An 18,796-nucleotide genomic window follows, 5' to 3' on the forward strand; every position below is an offset into this window, starting at 1 on the left:
AAAATCTCAAAAGAAAGGTGCCAGGAATCTTTAGTGTTCAGAGGCGTCCATTCCTTGCTGCTACTACAATTATATTTCTTCCCTAAAGGGTGAAGCTTGGTATTCTGGATCACTGACACACTCCCCAGTATTGTCCTTGCACTATTAAATAGTAGGAATTCTGTCCTGAGAATGAGATTTATGGGTAACAGGAAAGGCCTCACCTTTACTGGATAGAAAATAATAGAAAAAAGAGGTCTTGCCTAATTCCAGGGAAGTATAACATCTACATCCAACTCAGCTGCAGTGACAACTCTTCAAAAAAAAAAAAACAATTCAAAAGCTTCTGCAGCAGTGGGCACATCCTGGGTGGGCATGTCCTGAGTAGTAAATTGACCCTTTCTCCTGCTCTACCTTTCCAAGAAATAGTAAAAGATTTTCAGAACTCCTTCCAAACTCAGGTTTCTAGATGATGGGAAATTGTTCTAGAGATATAGGTTATCCAACCTGTGACAAAGTACGACATACTACAACTCCAGTAACTCAACGAACAGTAATAAAAAGGATACAAGGCGACATTTTGCATGTGAGAGAACTATGAAGGTAAATGGCAGTTGGTGGAATAAATTGTTACTGATAATCATAAGACCCAGCTGAAACATCTCAAATGGTTTGAGATCAAATATCTTACTGTTACCATGACGAGTGTTTTTCCTGTACTTGTAGAATGACTTCCTCTCAGATGTCTTATAACCAAAAGTACGTTTGTATGGCCAAAAATCTACATTCCTGAATTTTCCAGCTGTGCAATTCTCCTCTTTCCACAAACTGCTAACGATGTTTAGCAGGAGAGGCACCTGCCTTACAGCTTGACTGCTTATTGAAATATAAAAGAAAAAATTCTGCTATTATTATGTTACTGTAGTTTTAGTTATATAAATACTAATGCAGACATTTTTCTTTCCCCTTTGCTTTATGCTGTCTTAAAAACAGCATACATGAATCCAGAAGAAATCTTAGTCTGAAATACACATACATGCTAGGCAATGGGCAGTGGTTGCACAATCTTCAGCAGAGCAGTGATACCACAGTAGCTCTTTGTTAGCAAATTCCCTGTGTAAACAAGCCCTGTGCACCTCACAGCCTGAAAGTACAACTTTTGGAAGTGTGGACTTGGTGCACATTGGAACTCTATTCCAGAAGGCTTTAGCATGTAGTAATTCTGTTTAAAAAGATAATGTTTCATTACTGTCAAGATAACAGAGAAACTGTTTAGCATTTTGGTGTTATTTATTTATTTACTTACTAGTTTACCCTGCTGGTAATTGCCTATGATTGCCTCCTGCTCTCAAGTTATACTTTGAGTTGGCATTTAGGCAAGTGGTAGTGTATTTTTCCTTATACTGTTGTATGGTCAGACAGATGTCTTAGAGAGCAACCCAAGCAGACAGGCGAGCACTGAATGATGTCTGAGTAGCTGGGGATTTTGGCCTCTGACATCATCTGTGAGGTAGCTTTGCCTCTTACGCATGAAGCAAATAGTTTTCAGAAGAGTACCTGAATCGCGCCTGAGGTTTGGGGAGTAGGACCCAGTTGTTTGCAGAACCAAATGAACAAACGTGTGTTCCCTTCAGTGAAGTCAGTCCTAGAAATGCTCAATGATGTTTGTGTTATGAGTATTTTAACCACCAGGTATAATTTTGCAGAAGATATACCAAAGGTGAAGCATATGACACTACAATACAGCATTGCGCAGTATGAATGAATAAACATCGCAGATGATTTTAGGGCATTCTCTCTTCCAATACATAGGTTACTCTTGCGGAAGTCAGTCCCATCGTGTCAGTTAAACATCATGGATACTGCATGAAAGGTTTGGATGGCTCAGCTTTATCCTGCAACTGCAGATTGGAAAGCCTGTCTGGAATGGTCACATGTAGATGAACTGTGCTGGGGAGGCAAAGACTATGTAAACTGTCTGTCATTCAAGTGAGAGAATTAAGACGAGTAGGACAGAACCGCCACATGCTAAAGAGGCAGAAGAAAGCAGGTTGACAGGTAACCTTCATGGTATGATGGGTGTTCGGGGGTATCAGAATGACTAGGTGAGTATGTCCCATATTTGCAAAGCTGGGAGTGTAGCACAGGTTAGCGAGGAACACACATGTTGTTCCCCTGGTGTGCAGAGCGTATGTTTGCTGTGTCTAGAGGTTCTGAAGGTTGGTGAAGGAGAAACTCACACAGGACAATGTGGAATATACAGCTGATATGACACAGTGAATGAAAAGGGTGTGGTACGAAGGAAACTGAGTAGGTGTGCCACAGAAACTGATAAACAAGGTGTGTTGGTTGATACAGGGGATGTGTCATATTTGTCTGCTGCCAACAGTTATTATTTTAGAGAAATGACAGCAGCGAGGGATGATGCAGCCCTGGCTGCACACTGGGTACACATGATGGTGTGTGGTGGGTGGTGCGTAGGACATGTCACACGTGACATAGGACAACGGGACGTAGTCTCAAGCTGCAACAGGGGAAGTTTATGCTGGACATTAAGAGAATTTCTTCACAGAAAGGGTGATTAGATATTGGAATGGGCTGCCCAGTGAGATGGTGGAGTCACCATCCCTGGAGATGTTTAAGGAAAGACTGGATGTGGCGCTCCAGTGTAGTTGACATGGTGGTGTTTGGACACAGGTTGGACTCGGTGATCTCAGAGGTCTGATTATGTGATTCTGTCACACCTTTAACTGAACACGAAGGATGAGGGTTCTGGGTTTGCATGCCACATGCCAACAGCAGCAGTGACGAGTGTGACAGACATCGTACATTTTGCTGACAGTGTGGCTGCTTGTACTGTGCTGGGGCTGGTCACTCGTGGCAGTGGGATGGTGCCTGCACCCCTGAGTGGGCAGTTAGGGTGGAAGGTGGGGACTGCAGGAGAAGCTGGGTCGGCACAGCAGGGCCTGGGCTGGGGTCTGCCATGGCAGTGGGGGCTGGACTGAATCCCCAGCTAGGGCAGAGGAGGAGAGTGGGAACAGGTAGGAGGAAGAGCATTAGGAAAAGCACTGCCAGTATGTCCAGGGAGGTGATCCTGTCCCTCTGCTCAGCCTTGGTGAGGCTGCATCTGTAGGGCTGTGTCCAGTCTGGGCTCCTCAGTAAGGAGAGACATGGAACTCCTGGAACAGGTCCAGCAGATGAAAATGAGGATGACTGGGGAACTGAAGCGTCTCTCTTACAAGGAAAGGCTGAGGGAGTTGGGCCTGTTCATCCTTGAGAAGAGATGACTCAGAGGGGACCTCATTAATGTGTGTAAGTGTCTGAAGGGAGGTGTGCCAAGAGGATGGATCCAGGCTCTTCTTGGTGGTGCCGAGCTATAAGACAAGAGGAAATGGGCAGAAACTGATGCACAGGAAGTTCCACCTGAGTATGAGGAAGAACTTTACCATAAGGGTGACCAAGCACTGGAACAGGTTGCCTAGAGAGGTTGTGGAGTCTCCCTCACTGGAGATATTCCAGAACCGTCTGACACAGTCCCGTGCCATGTGCTCTAGGATGACCCTGCCTGAGCAGGGCGGTTGGACCAGATGACCTGCTGTGGTCCCTTCCAGCCTGGCCCGTTCCCAGGCTCTGTGGGAGGCCTCGGCCGTTAGACAGGGGCGGCCTCACCGCGCGGGCGGTGCCGCCGCTCACGGGCAGCGGTTCGGTCCGGCCCCGCGCGTGCCGAGCCCGGCCCGGCCGTTACGGCACCGCCGCCGCTCCGCTGTGAGGCGGCGAGAGCGGGCGCGGGCGGCGGCGGCGGGCGGGGGGCTCGGTGCAGGGAACAGCCGCGGCCTCCTCGCCTCAGCCGCGGGGAGGAGGGACACCGAGAAGGGGGGAAGGCGGGGGGGGGGGGGTGAGGGAGGGGGGCGAGCGTCGCGTCGCGTCGCGTCGCCCGCTTCCCTCTAGGACCGCGCCGCCGGCAGGGAGGAAGGGGCGCGTCTCCCCGGAGCCTTCTTCGCCCCGCGCCCTCTCTTCCCAGGCCCGGTGCCGGAGGGGGTGGGGGTGGGCGCCCCGCGGGTCCCCTCAGGCTCGGCGGTGCCCGGGGCGGGTGAGATGTCGGGCTGAGCGGGCGCGAGCCCGCGGGGGTGGGGTCCGCCGTGCCCGGGGAGGGGGCGGGCGGGCGGGGGGGTGGTTGGGACCGTCCCCTCACAGCCGTCCCGCCCCGCCGCCGCCGCGCTGCGCCCATGGTGATTGTGCTGCATCCCCCGCGCGCCGAGCGGGGCGAGCTGCCCGCGCCTCCCCGCCGGGGCGCCCAGGTGGGTGGCGGAGGTGGAGCGGCGGCGGCGGCCGCTCGTTGTGCGCGGGGAGAGGGGCGGGGGGTTTGTGCGGCGGGTCCGCGCCGCGGTCCGGGACCCGCCGTTCCGCGGGCGGGTCGCGCTGCCAGCGCGGGGTGGGGACCGCCGCCCCCCCCGGGCTCGCACGGCGGCCGCGACCTCGCACGGGTCCGTGGGGATCCGCGGTGGCTGCGGGGGCAGATCTTCACGTGATGGAGGCAGGGGTGTGTGTGGCTGGCGTCGGGTCTGGCAGCGAGATCTTCCCAACTAGGTTTCTTCTCCCCTTTTGTTTTCTGATGTTTAAAGAGCACATCGGTGACTTTACTGCCTGGCATCTTGTCAGGGGCTCCGTTTCTCCAAGTGTGCCACTGTTAATCTTGAATTGATTCCATCATTTAAGCAAGCATTCTCTAGACCTGTTATTTTTTCTTTTTTTTTTTTTTTTTTGTTACCGTTTGTAAACCACTGCTTATTTTCTGTGGCAGAATGGAGTCCAGTGCATAGGAATACATGCTCCTAATGCATAGGAATACGTGCTCCTGACCTGAAACGTACTTTTCTCGAGTCTCCTCATCTGAATCCTAAAGGTTATTCTGGGGGAGGGGTTTAAAGACTCGCACAAATAAATGGAATAGTTTCTGTAGGTTTTAAAACTTAATTTCGTCATATGTTCTCGTGTAGGTACAAGTTTATCTTTCCATTGAATGCACAATCTTCAGTAAAAGAACAAGTTGCTTAGCCTTTGGGGTCTTTTTCTTCTTAAATTTGGTATCTGTGGTAGTATAATGGTGTAAATTCTTTAAAGTTGCACATTTCCCCTAGCTGTGTTCATCTCACAATTTTCATTTGACTTTGCTTATTGTCTTGAATGGCACCTTTTATTCCTTTGGGATTTAATTTATCTTTATTGCATACCTTTATATGTTTATTTATGTCTAATAGGGACGTTTCTTCTTTTTTTTTCCCTCCCTAGGTGTTGGTGTCTTCAGAGTCATTTAGGCGTTTAGTTCTGAGGAAGTAGAGACACAAGGATTGAGTCTATTTTATGTAGAAAGCTACAGCTCTTCATCAGTACTCTTTTTACTCCTTCCTATCCCTCCTATAGGGGAGGACAATTTGGGAATTATTTTAACAGTCATTTACTCCCCTTCCCCCCTCACAATTCTACCCTAGTCCCCGAGGCATCCGCTAGACATTGCCTGTTATAGGACCAGGAGAACGTTCTCATCATCATCATCATCATCATCCCTTGCTTGCTTTGAGAGCTTCAGTAGTACCCTTCCCTCCTTTGGAGTGTAGTGCAGAGAGGCATCCAGAAGACTTCCTTGCCACCCTTTTTGGTTAGTAGAGGATCCAGGAAAAGGGGTACCTAGCAAGACACGTGACCTCCTTAAGGGAGCCAGAACTGAAGCAGCACTTAGCACGCTGAAGGAAACACCCATCTTTAGTGTCTTTTTCGTCTTCCACTCCTTCCTCACCAAATTTCTGGTAAGTCTCCTCAGTCCATTCATTCACGCAGTGCATGTTTCCCTTCCCCCACTCCAGGCGCTGGGAGAGGCATGCACAGAGACTGTGAGGTGGGGGAAGGGAGGAGGGGAAACTGGCTGTGTACATACGGATCACGGAGGAGAGGGGGGTGTTTTACCACACTGCAGGGAAACCTGGCACAGGTGGAAGAACCTCTCATCAGAAAAGCAGCTGATGTGGGAGGAAATGTGTGTTTTATTTGCACATGGACGTGCGTGCGCACACAGGGATGGTGGAGGGGGATGAGAAAGCTGTTGTAGGAAAAAATACCGAGAAGTAGAAGGATGGCTGATGCTGACCAGTATCGGGCTCATGTTGCAGAGAGGAAAGAGAATGGATTATTCGGTGGTGATCTGGAAGTGGGGTGTGTGAATGAGGAATCTTAACCATCTACTTGCGAGCGTGAACACAGAAGAGGAAAGACGGGGGTGGGTGTGTGTGTGCGCGCGTGTGTGTGTATGTCTGCCTTTTAGAGGCAGTTGTGCCTGGGAGGATTGCTGCTAGCATCCTGAACATCACTCAGTGCAAAGGTGGAGACAAGCAGATGAAAGCCATCACTGAGCGTGCAGTTGCCCGTCTGCAGGGTGGGGATATTGTACTAGGAATGAATGGGAACAATTAATATATTCCCGTATCCTTTGGCTTTTGGAGTCTACAAATCTCCAAGGGAAAAGGAGGTGAATGCTGTGATATGCTTTCAAAGAGGTGTGCTTGGGTTCACCTGCCTGCAGAGACTTTAAATTCTACAATGCATGTGTAAAGGGTGGATGATAATGCAGCAGCCCTGGACAGATTGCACTGCAGCTACTCAGTATATTATATAAAATGCATTTAAATAAATGTTTTAATTTTTCAGATTCTTCAGGTTTTAAAAATGTGTTCTTTCCAAAGAGTCTCAAACAGTTATGTGGCAGTCTTAGGAAAACTAGTTTTTGGTACGTAAAAGAGGAATTTTTCTTGATGTTGGCCTTAAGCATCACCATGAAGGAGCATCGTCAGGAATGAGTTGATTTACCTTGGATGTATTTTATGAAAGATGTCAGTTCTTATCTCTATCACCATGGGATATATTCATCATCCATACATTTTCTTTAGATGATTGTCATTCTGGTACCTTTGTGTGGAAAAAAATTACTTGTGCTTTATACTGGAAACAGCTGTGAACTGTTTGCAGACCTGCTCTCCTTATGGCATAGAAAGTCCTGTTTCTGGGATGTTTCAAATACTGCTCTCCTTTCATTAAGATGAGACAGAGATTTACATGACAGTGTATGGCAGATTATGTGCTGGGTCATGTGCTGGATGACTGTTTGTTAGCTCTTTAACTGGTCTGCTATCTAAGATTGACTTTATAATTCAGATCTGCCTTGAGGTATCTCCTAAAGAAGATAACTTGCAAGCATCTGTCAAATGTTCTTAGGTCTTCAGTGTCTTGAAATGTGGCCTTCTAGCATTCTAGAAACTGCTGCAACGGTGGAGACGATTGGTTTATTGGAAATGTGTACTTAGTTTCAAGCCTTAGCTAATTTATGATGAAAAGAAAGTCAAAATAATTTTTCCAAGTTGAATAACACTGTTTTGGAAATGAGTATTAAGGGATAAGCATCAATGATTTTATTAGTGTTAATTGTAGTGAGGTGAGTGCTTGGAGCTGTGTTTTTCCTAGTTCTCTGTTTCCCCTGGCAGTCATGACTGTCAGTCTCCTTGCTCATTCCTTCTCGCTTCCATGAGATTTTTATTATCATTATCTCAGCTGTAGGGATCCAGCATGCCTAGAGGTTTGCTAAAACTAAGGTTAGGTTTTTTTAGTTAATAGAGATTAACTGCTGGAATTCGTGGAGTTTGTGTTAGCTGCTCAGTGCTGTAACTGAGCCTGAGAGTCTGAGCCAAGCTCTGAAAAAGGGGAGATTCTGGGAGGGGCTGATGGTAGTAATTGTTCCTCCAACTTGTTTCCCAGAACACAGTATAGTCAGTGGGAGTGTACTACAACATCAGATCACAGGTCGAGCAGTTGAAATAGCTAGATAATATTGATTCTTAATGCTACAAAACATCTGGGATTCCATTCATCATTCCCATAGGGAAGAAACAAGTTAGACTTTTTAATTTACAGGAGCATCGAGTGGTTGCATTCTGAGCAGAAAGAATACGGAACAGGTTTTTTTTTGCATACTAGGTATCTTTTATCTTACACATTTACCAGTCAAACATAAATTAATTATTATCCCCTAATAATGGGTTTCTTCTTAGAGGTCATACATCATGATGAAAAAGAGACTAGTCCATTTTTCTCCTGCTTTTGGGTGTTGAAGACAGGATAAGGAGTAAATTAACAATGGAGACCAATCTCCCATTCCTGGAGACAGTTCTCTAATCTCTCTGTAAAGAGAAGACCTCTTCGAGGCAAAAAGAGTGGTCTTCAGAGAAGATTTCTAGATCTCTCTAGACAACTGATCTGATTGGCTGAATTCCCTGTTATTTCAAGAAAGCATATTCCTATATGATGTAAAGTAGAAAAGGAGCACAGTGAGTGCTTTTGTTAGAACAGCTGCGAAAGGTGTACTGCAGATTGAAGGAATATGGAAGGAAATAGGATTGCATGTGATGGGGAGGGGAGGAAGTTGCTGTGTGCTTGCCAGAATAAAGCCTAGCTTAAGCAATACAAGGGTGCTACAGCTCAAAGTTGAGGTAAGTGTTCCATTCCCTCTATAAATTGCTAAGAATCTGTTCCACACAGCTTCCTGAAGCTGATGCGGCAGTGTCTGCTTGGCTGCTGTGACACAGAGTTTGATTTTTATGAGAGCTCTTACTTTGATACCACCTTTTTTACCTTTCCCAGTTTATTTTATGCAGTTAGGTTTATGGTTATTTTTTGCTTTTAATTTCATAAATCTATTAAATAGTTTTTGCAGGATTGTACTTTGACTGTAATAGGTAGCTTTGATTGAAAACTGCGCTTCAACTGGTCATCTTGAACATATTTAAACATCTGCTCTTCCCCTTATATATACCATACTTATTTTGCAATAGATGCTCTCATGGATTAGGAAGTATTCCATGCACGCCCAGCATTGTCTGAGGCTGTGTCTTTTAGATTGAAATGGGTGGAGTTGGTTTTCAAGGAAAAATTCTGGCAATCATATCCAACTTGAGAGCTTAATGCTCTTTTGCATCTGACTGCAAGGCTAGCTTTCCTCCTACAGACCGTTTTCTTGAGAATGTGGGAGGGCTTGTTGTTTGGGTTAATAGGGTAAATTGCAGGTTTTGTGTTCTGTGAGACTTCTTACACCATCAAAATAGAGATTGTAAGGAGAGACTGAAACTGATGAGTAGATTCTGTTTTTAGGAACAGAATGTTAGTGTGAAAAAGATATTTTTCCAGGTGGAAAAAAAAAAGGAGGTGTAGGGTTGGGGTGAAGGAACCAAGAGTTAGGGTTACTAGTTTCTGCCTCTGCTGCTGGCTTGTAGCTTGATCTGAAGTGAATTTCTTAATCTTTGCTTCCAGATTTGAGGTTGTTACCTGCTTTCCTTAAGATAAGATGTTAGCTTTTATATATACATTTATAAAACTCCTAAGATTTTGAGGGAATGAGACATAATATTAGGAGGGAGACGAATACCCCTACCTAAGGCATTTTTGTATGCCTGCGCGTTTAATGAGATACCTTCATTCTTCTCAATGAAGCTGTAACTTCTTTCAAAAGTAGAAGAACCATGGCCCTTTGCTGATTTTTAAGAATTTGAGTGCTGAAATGGCATCAGGGAGAAATGATGGCAGACTTGAGGGGGTGGAGGTGGGGCGATGTAGAAAAGGGGCTTGAGAAAAATGAAAGTAGATTGGCGAAGAAATCAAGGGTTACTAGCAAGTTAAAATGGGGAAAAAATACTTGCTTTTTGCACCGGTGTTAGAACCAGTGCAGAGGGGGAAAAAGCCTCAAACCACAAAACCCCAAACTAAAACCTCAAGCAAGCTGAAAATATGTATTGTTTTCTCATTTATTTTGTTTCGTTTTTATTTTTCCAGTGAAGAAAAGGTGCGCCTGGTATATTTGTTTGCGTGCTCGCCGTTCCCGGGCTGTCCTTTAACCCTTTAACTCATGCAAATGGCAGCGGCGAGGGCCGGTGCCCAGGGGCCTCTGGGCTGTGCCACAGCACGGCGGTGACATTGCTGGAAAACACAGCCTGTCGCGGTTCCTAGCCGAGCATGTTGTTCCAGGAAGTTTTATGTAAACTGCCACGTAGAGGAATCCATTGTTGAGAGAGACAAAAGTGGGGCAGGATCTGATAGCCATTGCAAGCCCAAACCTCATCTTGCCCTTTCCACTTTCGGCTACTTTGAAGAACAAAGAGGTTCTTTGAGATATCAAAAGATATTCCTTATAACCCCTCATACCATCTTCCTGCAGGGAGCAAACGCTCCTTTTCCTCCTTTACCTTGAACATCTTGACTGCTGTCAAGGGCTGGTCTGGATCTATGATTGCCTTTCCCAAGCTTCTGCTTGCTTTCAGTCTGTTAGGATGAAGAACTGTAGTCCTTGGCTTTATTGTTGGTCCTCATTTACCAAAACAATGGAAAAAAATCTCAGTCTTTGCTTGTTGTAATTATGGTTCTCAGTACCAGGAGTAAAAATGTCCACTTAACATTTGATGTTCGTGTTAAGAAAAAGCTGTACTAGTAGAAAAATCTTGCTTTTTAATTAAAAAAAAATCGGTTCCTGTGGTTGTAGCTAAACAATCCTTTTGTCCCAAGATCTGCTGCAGAAACTAAAATTCTTTGTAATATCAAATGATAGCAGTTGTATACTTACTGTCTTTCTGTATTTACATTTCCTGCTGACAGCAGGTCCTGTCATTAGGATTACTAGGTGAAATTCCTGTTTCTGTCCCAGCGTTCAGTTCTCTTTGGAACTTATGTAAGATATATTGATGAAAATCATGATTTCTACCTCTTTATTTTAACAGGAAAGTTTAAAATCTGACACTGAAAGCAGCTCTGGTTTTCTCCAGAATTCTTTTTCCCTACACCATGCTGCTTCTTGTCTTTCTTGAGTGCAAATGAGTAGTCCATTAGCATGCCTGTAATTGTTTCACAGCTTTTAAAATATTTCAGTAAAAATGTATTCAGTAAAGAATAGCTCAAGTCCTCTGTATTTAAAGCAAAAGGAGAAGTACCTTGCTGTTACCAGTTCTAACACCACTGAATTTCTTCAATTTGAACTGTTTTTTCTGTTCTTGGTGCTGAATTCATTAGTGCTGTGTATTCATAAAGGTGATTTAAAAAATGATTTGGAGCAAGAAAGGCCTAGTACTCAGATTCAGACTTTGATTTTGCTTTATTTTACATATATTATTAATGTTCTGTATTTCCAACATTTTGTTGATGCTCCTTGTTCCATTGTTTTTTTCTGTTATTATGTCTTCTGGATACTGCTAAATATGTTTCTAAGTATATTGCGCAGTAGATGTGAAATAGGTGTAAGAACAAATCAGTCCTAAATAGTTATCTGGAAAATTCTGTTTTAATGAATTTCTTCTGTTCTTCTGGGCACCTTTTTTAACATAAAGAATTTGTCACACTCTACTTTCTTCCCTATGTGGTGGAAAGGGACAAATCAACTCTGTCACTGGGTGTTTTAGCAGTACCTAGGAGAGGGACTGAGTCATTTCAATTGTAAGGAATTATCCCAATAGTGAAGTTGAAATTCTGGCATTCAGACATGACCATTCAAAGTGTATTAAGTTCTTGGCATGCTTCTTAGTACTGTCAAGGAAGGGGGATGATACTACCAGTACCAGTAGTTACATGATTTGTATACCTTTTCTGAAGAAAGCTAGGATGAGGACCAAGACCTGATTACTAGCCTTTCACATTTCATCAAATGTAAATAGATTTGTTTGTGTTGTTGGTACCTCGATGACAGATTAGGTGTAGACATTATTTTGCCTCTTGGAGGTTGGAGGTTGCAGTCTGTTGAAAAGGACTGGCTTGTGAGAGGGAGAGGGACTTGGTACAGCAGGGATCAAGAATTATGTGCTCTAACAGAGTCTCATCTTCTCCACTGTCTAGCAGTTCCACTGAAGGGAAACCTTGAAGGTTGCAAGACAAGTCCAAGATGTGCAGTTCTGTTGCTCCCAGGCTGTGGTTCTTAACAGACCGTCGCATCAGAGAAGATTACCCTCAGCAGGAGATCCTGAGAGCACTGAAGGCCAAATGCTGTGAAGAGGAGCTGGATTTCCGGGCCTTGGTGATGGATGAAGTGGTGCTGACCATTGAGGATGGAAATCTTGGTGAGAATGAGCTGAGGCTGGGAATGTGCTGAAAGGGTACTTCAAAAAAGATTGTAAAATGGAGCATCTGTACTCTTTAATAATGAATTCCGTGTGTGCCAGACTACTTGTCATTCATCATCTAAATCATGTAGATGTACGTCGTACCATGGTTTGTAGCATTTATTATGTTAATTGAGTATAATTGTTAAATTTGCTAATTTGCAGTAGAACCATTTTTGCCTTCCTTCTGCAGAAAAGAGGGTTGTTTTGTTTTGTTGAGTTCAGGATAAGGACTATAGGACCTCTGAATTAATAAGAAATCATGGAGCTTAATTTTTGCTTAGATAATTGAAGTTTATGGGTCACATTTAAGAGTTTCAGCAGGAATTTTTTTTTCTGTTTGTGTTCTAACTCCAGAATAGAAAACACATTTGAAATAGGCTAAAAGGAATTTTCAATGAACAGTACAAATTGTTATAATGTGGTATAGATTATAATGTGATATAACTAAAGCATGCTGCTTGTACGCGTGTGGAGTTACGTATGTGCTAAAAATGAACGGTGGTGAAAAACAAAGTATGTGCAGCCGACTAATTTGAACTATTACTACAATTTACAGTGTTTCAAACTAAATGGTAAGATTTCTGTTTTGTTCTCCTATTAGTTTTTTTTTTTCCTGTGGTGATTAAAAGGGAAAAGCAAGACATTGTGTCAGAAATGTTAAGGAAAATGGTGCTGTAGATAGTAAGCTTATATGATAGGAAGAATTTTAATATCACCAATGTCAAGCTGTGTAACACTTATAGTGTATTTTTGTTTCAACTTTTTGGTTTGGATTTCCTAAATTAAGGAGACTGCAGTGATGTTCTTTACCTTTACCTCTTCCATTTCTCTTCCCCATATATCAGTCAAAAAAAAATACCACTGGGGATCCAGGGAAAAATTACATTTCTGAAAATTCTATTTGAGTAATCCTGTGTGGGAACAAAATATAAAAGTACCCTCAGCTCTGAAGAAGAGCCTGCCACGTGATCATATTCCTTGTTCCTTATTGGAAAATCTTACGTAGGAGTGGAATCATAGAAGTGACTCTGGGGAAGAACTTTGGTCAGAATTTTTACCCTATTGTGGCATGGATCAATCAAACATAAAACTTATGCATGGGAAAACCAGTATCTTTTATTCTGGTATTACTAAAATTTTATTTACCTATTCTGGTTTTTAATCTGAGGAGTCTATGATTTTTAACACAGATTGAAATTCTGTAGGATGTTTTCAAATCAAGATCACTTCTTGTCAGAATGTCTGAACATCTGACTGCTCTGAGCGTGCTGTCCTTTGGACAGCGTGTTATGCAAAGGCAGCCATCCTGGACTTTAACTGCAGTCTCTGAGATGCATAATTAGTCCTCCATCATTTCAGTATTCTTTTTATTTTTTGGTGATGATTTCTTCTTTCCTGTCTTCTGTCTTTTTTTGGGCAGTTAAATACGGCAAGCGTAGATTGTGGACCTTTCTACTCTCTTCTGCCTAATGTCTCCTAATGCTGCATCTATTGCAAGAAAAAAGATAAAGTATGCAGGTTGGAAAATTATTGCTGAGAAATATGTAGTACAGGAATGAGAAAAATTAAGGAAATTACTGGAAAGAAAATCCGAAAAACATGAAGTTATTCTCATACAAGGTCTTCATTCAAAACAATGTAAATAACTTAACGGTTTGAAAAGGAGTGAGAAAAAAATACTGAAAGATTGCAGATAGAAATTTTGTTATAAATAGTCTAGACTGTCTGACTGTGTTTTTTTTTCTGAGGGGTGAGAGTTGTCTTGTATGAAACAATTCTTTATCATGGAGAAAGATGAAAAATCTTCTCTCTCAATTTTCCAGTTCTCTTTCCTAGACCTTTTGCACATGTTTTGATACAGATTTCTGGTGGAAGACACAAGCAAAAGCTTTGTGTATCATTTGCCTTGTTAAAAGTCCTCAGTTGGCCTAGGAAAAGGTGTCCTGGAACAATATCCAGGAGGTAATGCATTCTGTACCCTTTTAGTTATCTACTGTTGTGTGAGGGATCCAGATCGAGTAAAATTTTGTACAACATAGAGGAGTGGTTTAAGAGAATGTATGCTTACTGGATAATGACCTGCTTTTGTTTCCTTTTCTGTCCTTATTTGTGTTGAAAGCTTAACAATTCAGGGCTCAGACTCTGAAGGTAATACAAGATATTGTAGAAAGTAATAGTGTTTTTTTGGTCACCTATTCACCCTTTGATTAGAGCTTTTTTTTTGTCCTTTAAGACCTAGGTAATTTCTTAAATAAATTGTGAGAAGAATGTTAACTTTACACAGTCAAGTTGGAAATTGTAGGATGCTATTTAAAAATATGGTATTTCTGTAGGTGATATAGTCAATAATCTTGTGGATTTGCTGACTGTCAGTAACATGGCTGGAGGCTTCAGAAACCAAAAATCCAGCATACAATACCAAAAAGCTTGGAATTATTTACCTCACAGGGCTAGAGTGGAAAAGACACTTCTAAACTTAGGAAAACTGAACAGAACAGTGCGATACGTAGCAAAATTGAAAATTGTCCTTTCCACAAATCACGTGGTGTATACCTTGACAGTAGAGCACACTGGTGTATCGCTGAAGCCTAGAGCCAAAGGCATAAGTGGGAAGCTCTTGCAATGCTGAGGTTTACAGGGTTAGTGTACGTCAGAAGTGATAAGATCTGGCGTGGCAGAAGGGAAAGGGGGGGAGATTGGGTTGTTTCAATCAGTGGGCACAGCAGCAGCGACTCCTTGGGGCAGTGATTCCCAGGCAATCCAGCAGTGTAGGCCCAGCAGTCACTGCTGATTCCTTTTCTTCCACAGCAGAAACTCAGAATGACGCAGTATCCCAAGCACCCCACACAGCCCCAGTATGACTGGCCATGTGATGAACCAGCATGCAGCTCAAGATCCATGTTAGATTCCTCAACACAGCATGAGTCCAAAACTCATTGTAAATGGAAGTTAGGAGATGTAGAATTAATTTTTTTCCTTTTAAGTCTAGAAGGAAATTCTTAAACTGATTTATTCTTTAACGGTTTTGGAAATAATTTAAGTTCAGCAAGAATTTTTTGAAAATAACTGTTGTTTATGCCTTACTTAAATAAGTGCCTACTTACCCAAGCCATGCATTCATTTCCTTTGCGCACTGGCAGTAGTACTCTGTAGATTTCCAAGGCAAAAGCTGAGATAAAGTAAGTACTGTATAAAACAATGAATTTTTTCTGCTGCCTTGGTGGGCTGCACCTGCTGAGTTGGTTACTGAATCAGATATACACAACACTGTTGCACAGGAATCAAAGTATCACATAATCAATTAGGTTGGAAAAGACCTCTGAGATCGTGGGGTCTAATGGACAGGAAGGCATATATGGAAAAAAGTGGAGGGTGATATCGCAACCGGTCTGGTTTAAACTGGCTCAGTGTAGCTGTAGCCTAAGTTTAAGAGCTAAATTCCTGAAGCTAAACCAGTTTAGTATGATCTTCTGTGGAATGGAGCAGCTGTGCTTCTCTTGTCCCCTTCCAGCGCTGCTCTTCCTGTTTGCCCTGTATGAGGACTTCATGTCTCTCTTGGCATGCTTTCATGTTGTATCCAAGCTAATCTAAGTGGCTCATTGTCTAATCTAGTCTGGTAATTCCTATGTTAATTTGAAATACGTAGCGAGTTATATAACAAAACTGCAGGACATTTCCAGACGTGCAGTGAGCCCCATCAAAATGTATACTTTTAAACTATTTGTCTAAGTTTGCTAATGCACTAGGCTTGAGGAATTTGAAGATAGACAAATTAAAGCTTGTGAGCAGGAATGTATGGGGTAGGATGGGGTGGAGGTGGAGCAAGCCTGTAGGAAAGTCCCACCCTATAGGGGAGACTTAGTGGACAAGAGACAAAACACACACATGGGTTGTCTCCTCATTCTGAATATTCTTTCTTACTTGTGTCTAGGACTGAGCAGTACCTTTCCCCACAGACTGCACACCTTACCTGTAGGGCAGCACAGTTCAAGAACTGTTTTTTGGGGAAGAATGTGTTATGGAAATTTGGATCTTTCCCTCATTAAAATGATACACAATAATATCTTCATTAAAATTCTTTGCTACCAGAACAGCAGAAATTGTAATTCACTGGGTCATCAACTTACCTATACCTTTATTGTAGGTTTCTGGAATCTCCATATTTTCTGATACTGTCCTGTGAAGGAAAATAGTTTTAAGGAAAGTTGCTTTCATGAACTTTAAACTATTAAAGATGCTGGAGTGACTAAAGTATAAAACCAAGTATGAACTTTTCCTAAGACTTTTTTGGCTTTCCCTTTGGAAGTCAAAACCAAATGATCAGCCTAGGTGAGGAATAAAAAGGGCATAGTAATAATATATTCTAAACCAGAAATACTTTGTGCATGGTTAGTTGGCTTTTCTTAAGTCAGATAAGTGACATCTGGAAACAGATCTCTTACCTTCATTTTTTTTGCAGAGGAAGTATTTAGAAGATAGATTCTTCTAATTTGGTAAAAGTTGGTGTGTTGCTTTAGGCATCTGGGTTTCCAGGTTGGGCCTCAAATTTGTGATACAAGTCAGTATTTTGTTTAGGTTTTTCATCTGCAGAATGTGATTTTGTTTTGTATAATCTGTTCTTCATTTCTTATTTAGTTTAAACTGATAACAAATAGTTGTGATCTTTTATTTTTTTTCTTACACTGGATTAGATAGCAGTGGAAGTAAACATGGAGGAATCGGGATAACTGAAAGATTTCACAGAACATGTCACAGAATATTCTGAGTTGGAAGGGACCCACAAGGATCATCAAGTCCCACTCTGAAGTGAATAGCCCATACAGGGATTAAACCCACAATCTTGGCGTTATTAACACCATGTTCTAACCAACTGAGCTCATCTCATTTTTGTAAAGTATAGAAAGTTGAGGGAATAAAGATAAGGTTGGATAACAAATTCCTGTGTTTTCATGAAATGGTAAGAAAAGCACTTATGAATCAGCTGGATCTATGGTGAGAGAGGGCTTTTACAGATACAAAACAGTTGTTATATCAAACTATCAAAACTTATAATATTTTTGAGTCATTTAGTCACGTAAATGCTGTCTTATATCACACAAGAGGGGGAATAATCACCTTGTCTTCCTTCTGGCCGTTTCAGTAGTCTCCTGGCACTTGTCAGTCCATCAGTGCACCTTACTGTAAGAGCTTTTCCGACAGCATGCAGCAGTGGCTTTGGGAGTGATGGAGCAGAGGCAAAGCGTCCTTGGCAAGGTGCCTTGTTGAGCAATGCGGAGTTGGCCTGTTTCCTGCTACTAACTACAGCCAGAGCAGCCATTGCTTCCTCTGCAGAGTTGTGAAATTGGTTTGTAACTTAAGTGAGAACTGGAGAAGAAGCTGCATTGTGTGCAAAGGACTGGAAGGTGGTTTGACATTAAGTGAATTTTGTGCTGTTGAAAGTGCTGGGCTCAGAATCGCTTGAAGCCATTTCTGATGTTCTTTCACTGTGGAATCGATCACTTGCCAGTCTCATTGGTGTTAAATCTGATGGAGCCATAAGCAGTACTAGTAGGCAGTTATGGACTATAAGAGGGGATTTCGGAATGGTAGCTGTATTTAGAGGTGGGTGTGCTCCACTGTGTGACCACCCCAATATTAGATGCATGAGACAAACACAGCTCTAGTAGAAAAAACATCAATTCAAACATTTGCTCTATTATCATATTTTAATAACTGTGTTTCAACAGCTGCCACATATTTTAAGAAGAATTGGGTTTTGTTTTTTTTCAGAACTGTGACACCAAAGACAGCTCTCTTATGGTGCTTATAGGAAGAAAGGGTTTGTACTCTCTAACCATCCTGGGTGTTCTTGCAGTTTTCCTCCTTCCTATCAGAGATTTCTGTTCTTTTGTGAATGATCTGCTGCTATCTCAAACTGGTGCTAAATAACAAGGCTAACAATGAATTTGATCTTCTCAAAAGTGTTTTGTTTCTTCAGTATGTCATCAGTGGTAGATATGGGCTCAGTCCAAAGCCAGCCTTGCAAGGTGGAGAGGTAGGAATGTTTCTGCATGGAAATATTTTATTATGTTAATTTCAGAGGGCTGTGTTAAGGTCTGAAGATTTTAATTTGCATATGTTCTAGAACAGCCAGCCAGGAAAATCAGACTCATAGGGCACGTCATCTTGAACATACGTGCATGTCATCATACCTGAAAATGCCAGAAAGCATTGCCAGATTTTTAATTGTAGTAAGAATTCTCAGGAATGACCATCTGGATGATAAACAATATAAAAAGGACAAAATCAAAAATGAAAGATGTGTTTCCATACATCCTAGTCAAGAAATGAAAATTAGCCTAACGTTTCACAAGACAGTCTAACTGGCCAGGGGTTTCTGTGTCGCTTTTCCAACAATTCCCGTTCCAGTGCTGTGTCACCTAGGCAAGTTTTGCCGGCACATTTGTTTGAGCAGTTGTTTTGTGAACCAGGTCTGCATACTGGTGTAGTTTTAAATCAGACTCTTCTTGGTGGCAGGTGTTTTTTTTTATACTACATCACTCCTCCGAGTCAGGGAACAGCGTGACTGCGCAAACAGTAGCGTTCTGCAGCACTTAAATCAAAAGGGTAGAGACTGTGTGTTGGAGTGTGAGAGGTTAGGA

General features: G+C 42.6%; 1 protein-coding gene across 9 annotated transcripts in view; it reads left to right on the plus strand.

Annotated features, from left to right (window-relative positions):
• The first annotated feature begins 3,904 nt into the window (after positions 1-3,904).
• The window catches only part of RIMKLB (ribosomal modification protein rimK like family member B), a 53,659-nt gene continuing 38,767 nt past the window's right edge, over positions 3,905-18,796 (plus strand). For 2 of the 9 annotated variants that reach the window (XM_027723929.2, XM_039380027.1), the window contains exons 1-3: positions 4,174-4,277; positions 5,269-5,783; positions 11,890-12,110. In XM_027723929.2, the coding sequence (XP_027579730.1) occupies positions 11,936-12,110 (175 nt within the window). In that variant the 5' untranslated portion in view covers positions 4,174-4,277; positions 5,269-5,783; positions 11,890-11,935. Of the gene's footprint in view, positions 4,070-4,170; positions 4,278-4,442; positions 4,520-5,268; positions 5,784-11,889; positions 12,111-18,796 lie in introns of those variants that run through there. The other 7 variants (XM_027723931.2, XM_027723933.2, XM_039380028.1 and 4 more) reach the window with 7 other exon arrangements.

The sequence above is a fragment of the Pipra filicauda genome, unplaced genomic scaffold, assembly GCF_003945595.2.
Source record: "Pipra filicauda isolate LSUMZ 115617 unplaced genomic scaffold, ASM394559v2 scaffold183_size1465899_pilon, whole genome shotgun sequence".
Classification (NCBI taxonomy): domain Eukaryota; kingdom Metazoa; phylum Chordata; class Aves; order Passeriformes; family Pipridae; genus Pipra; species Pipra filicauda.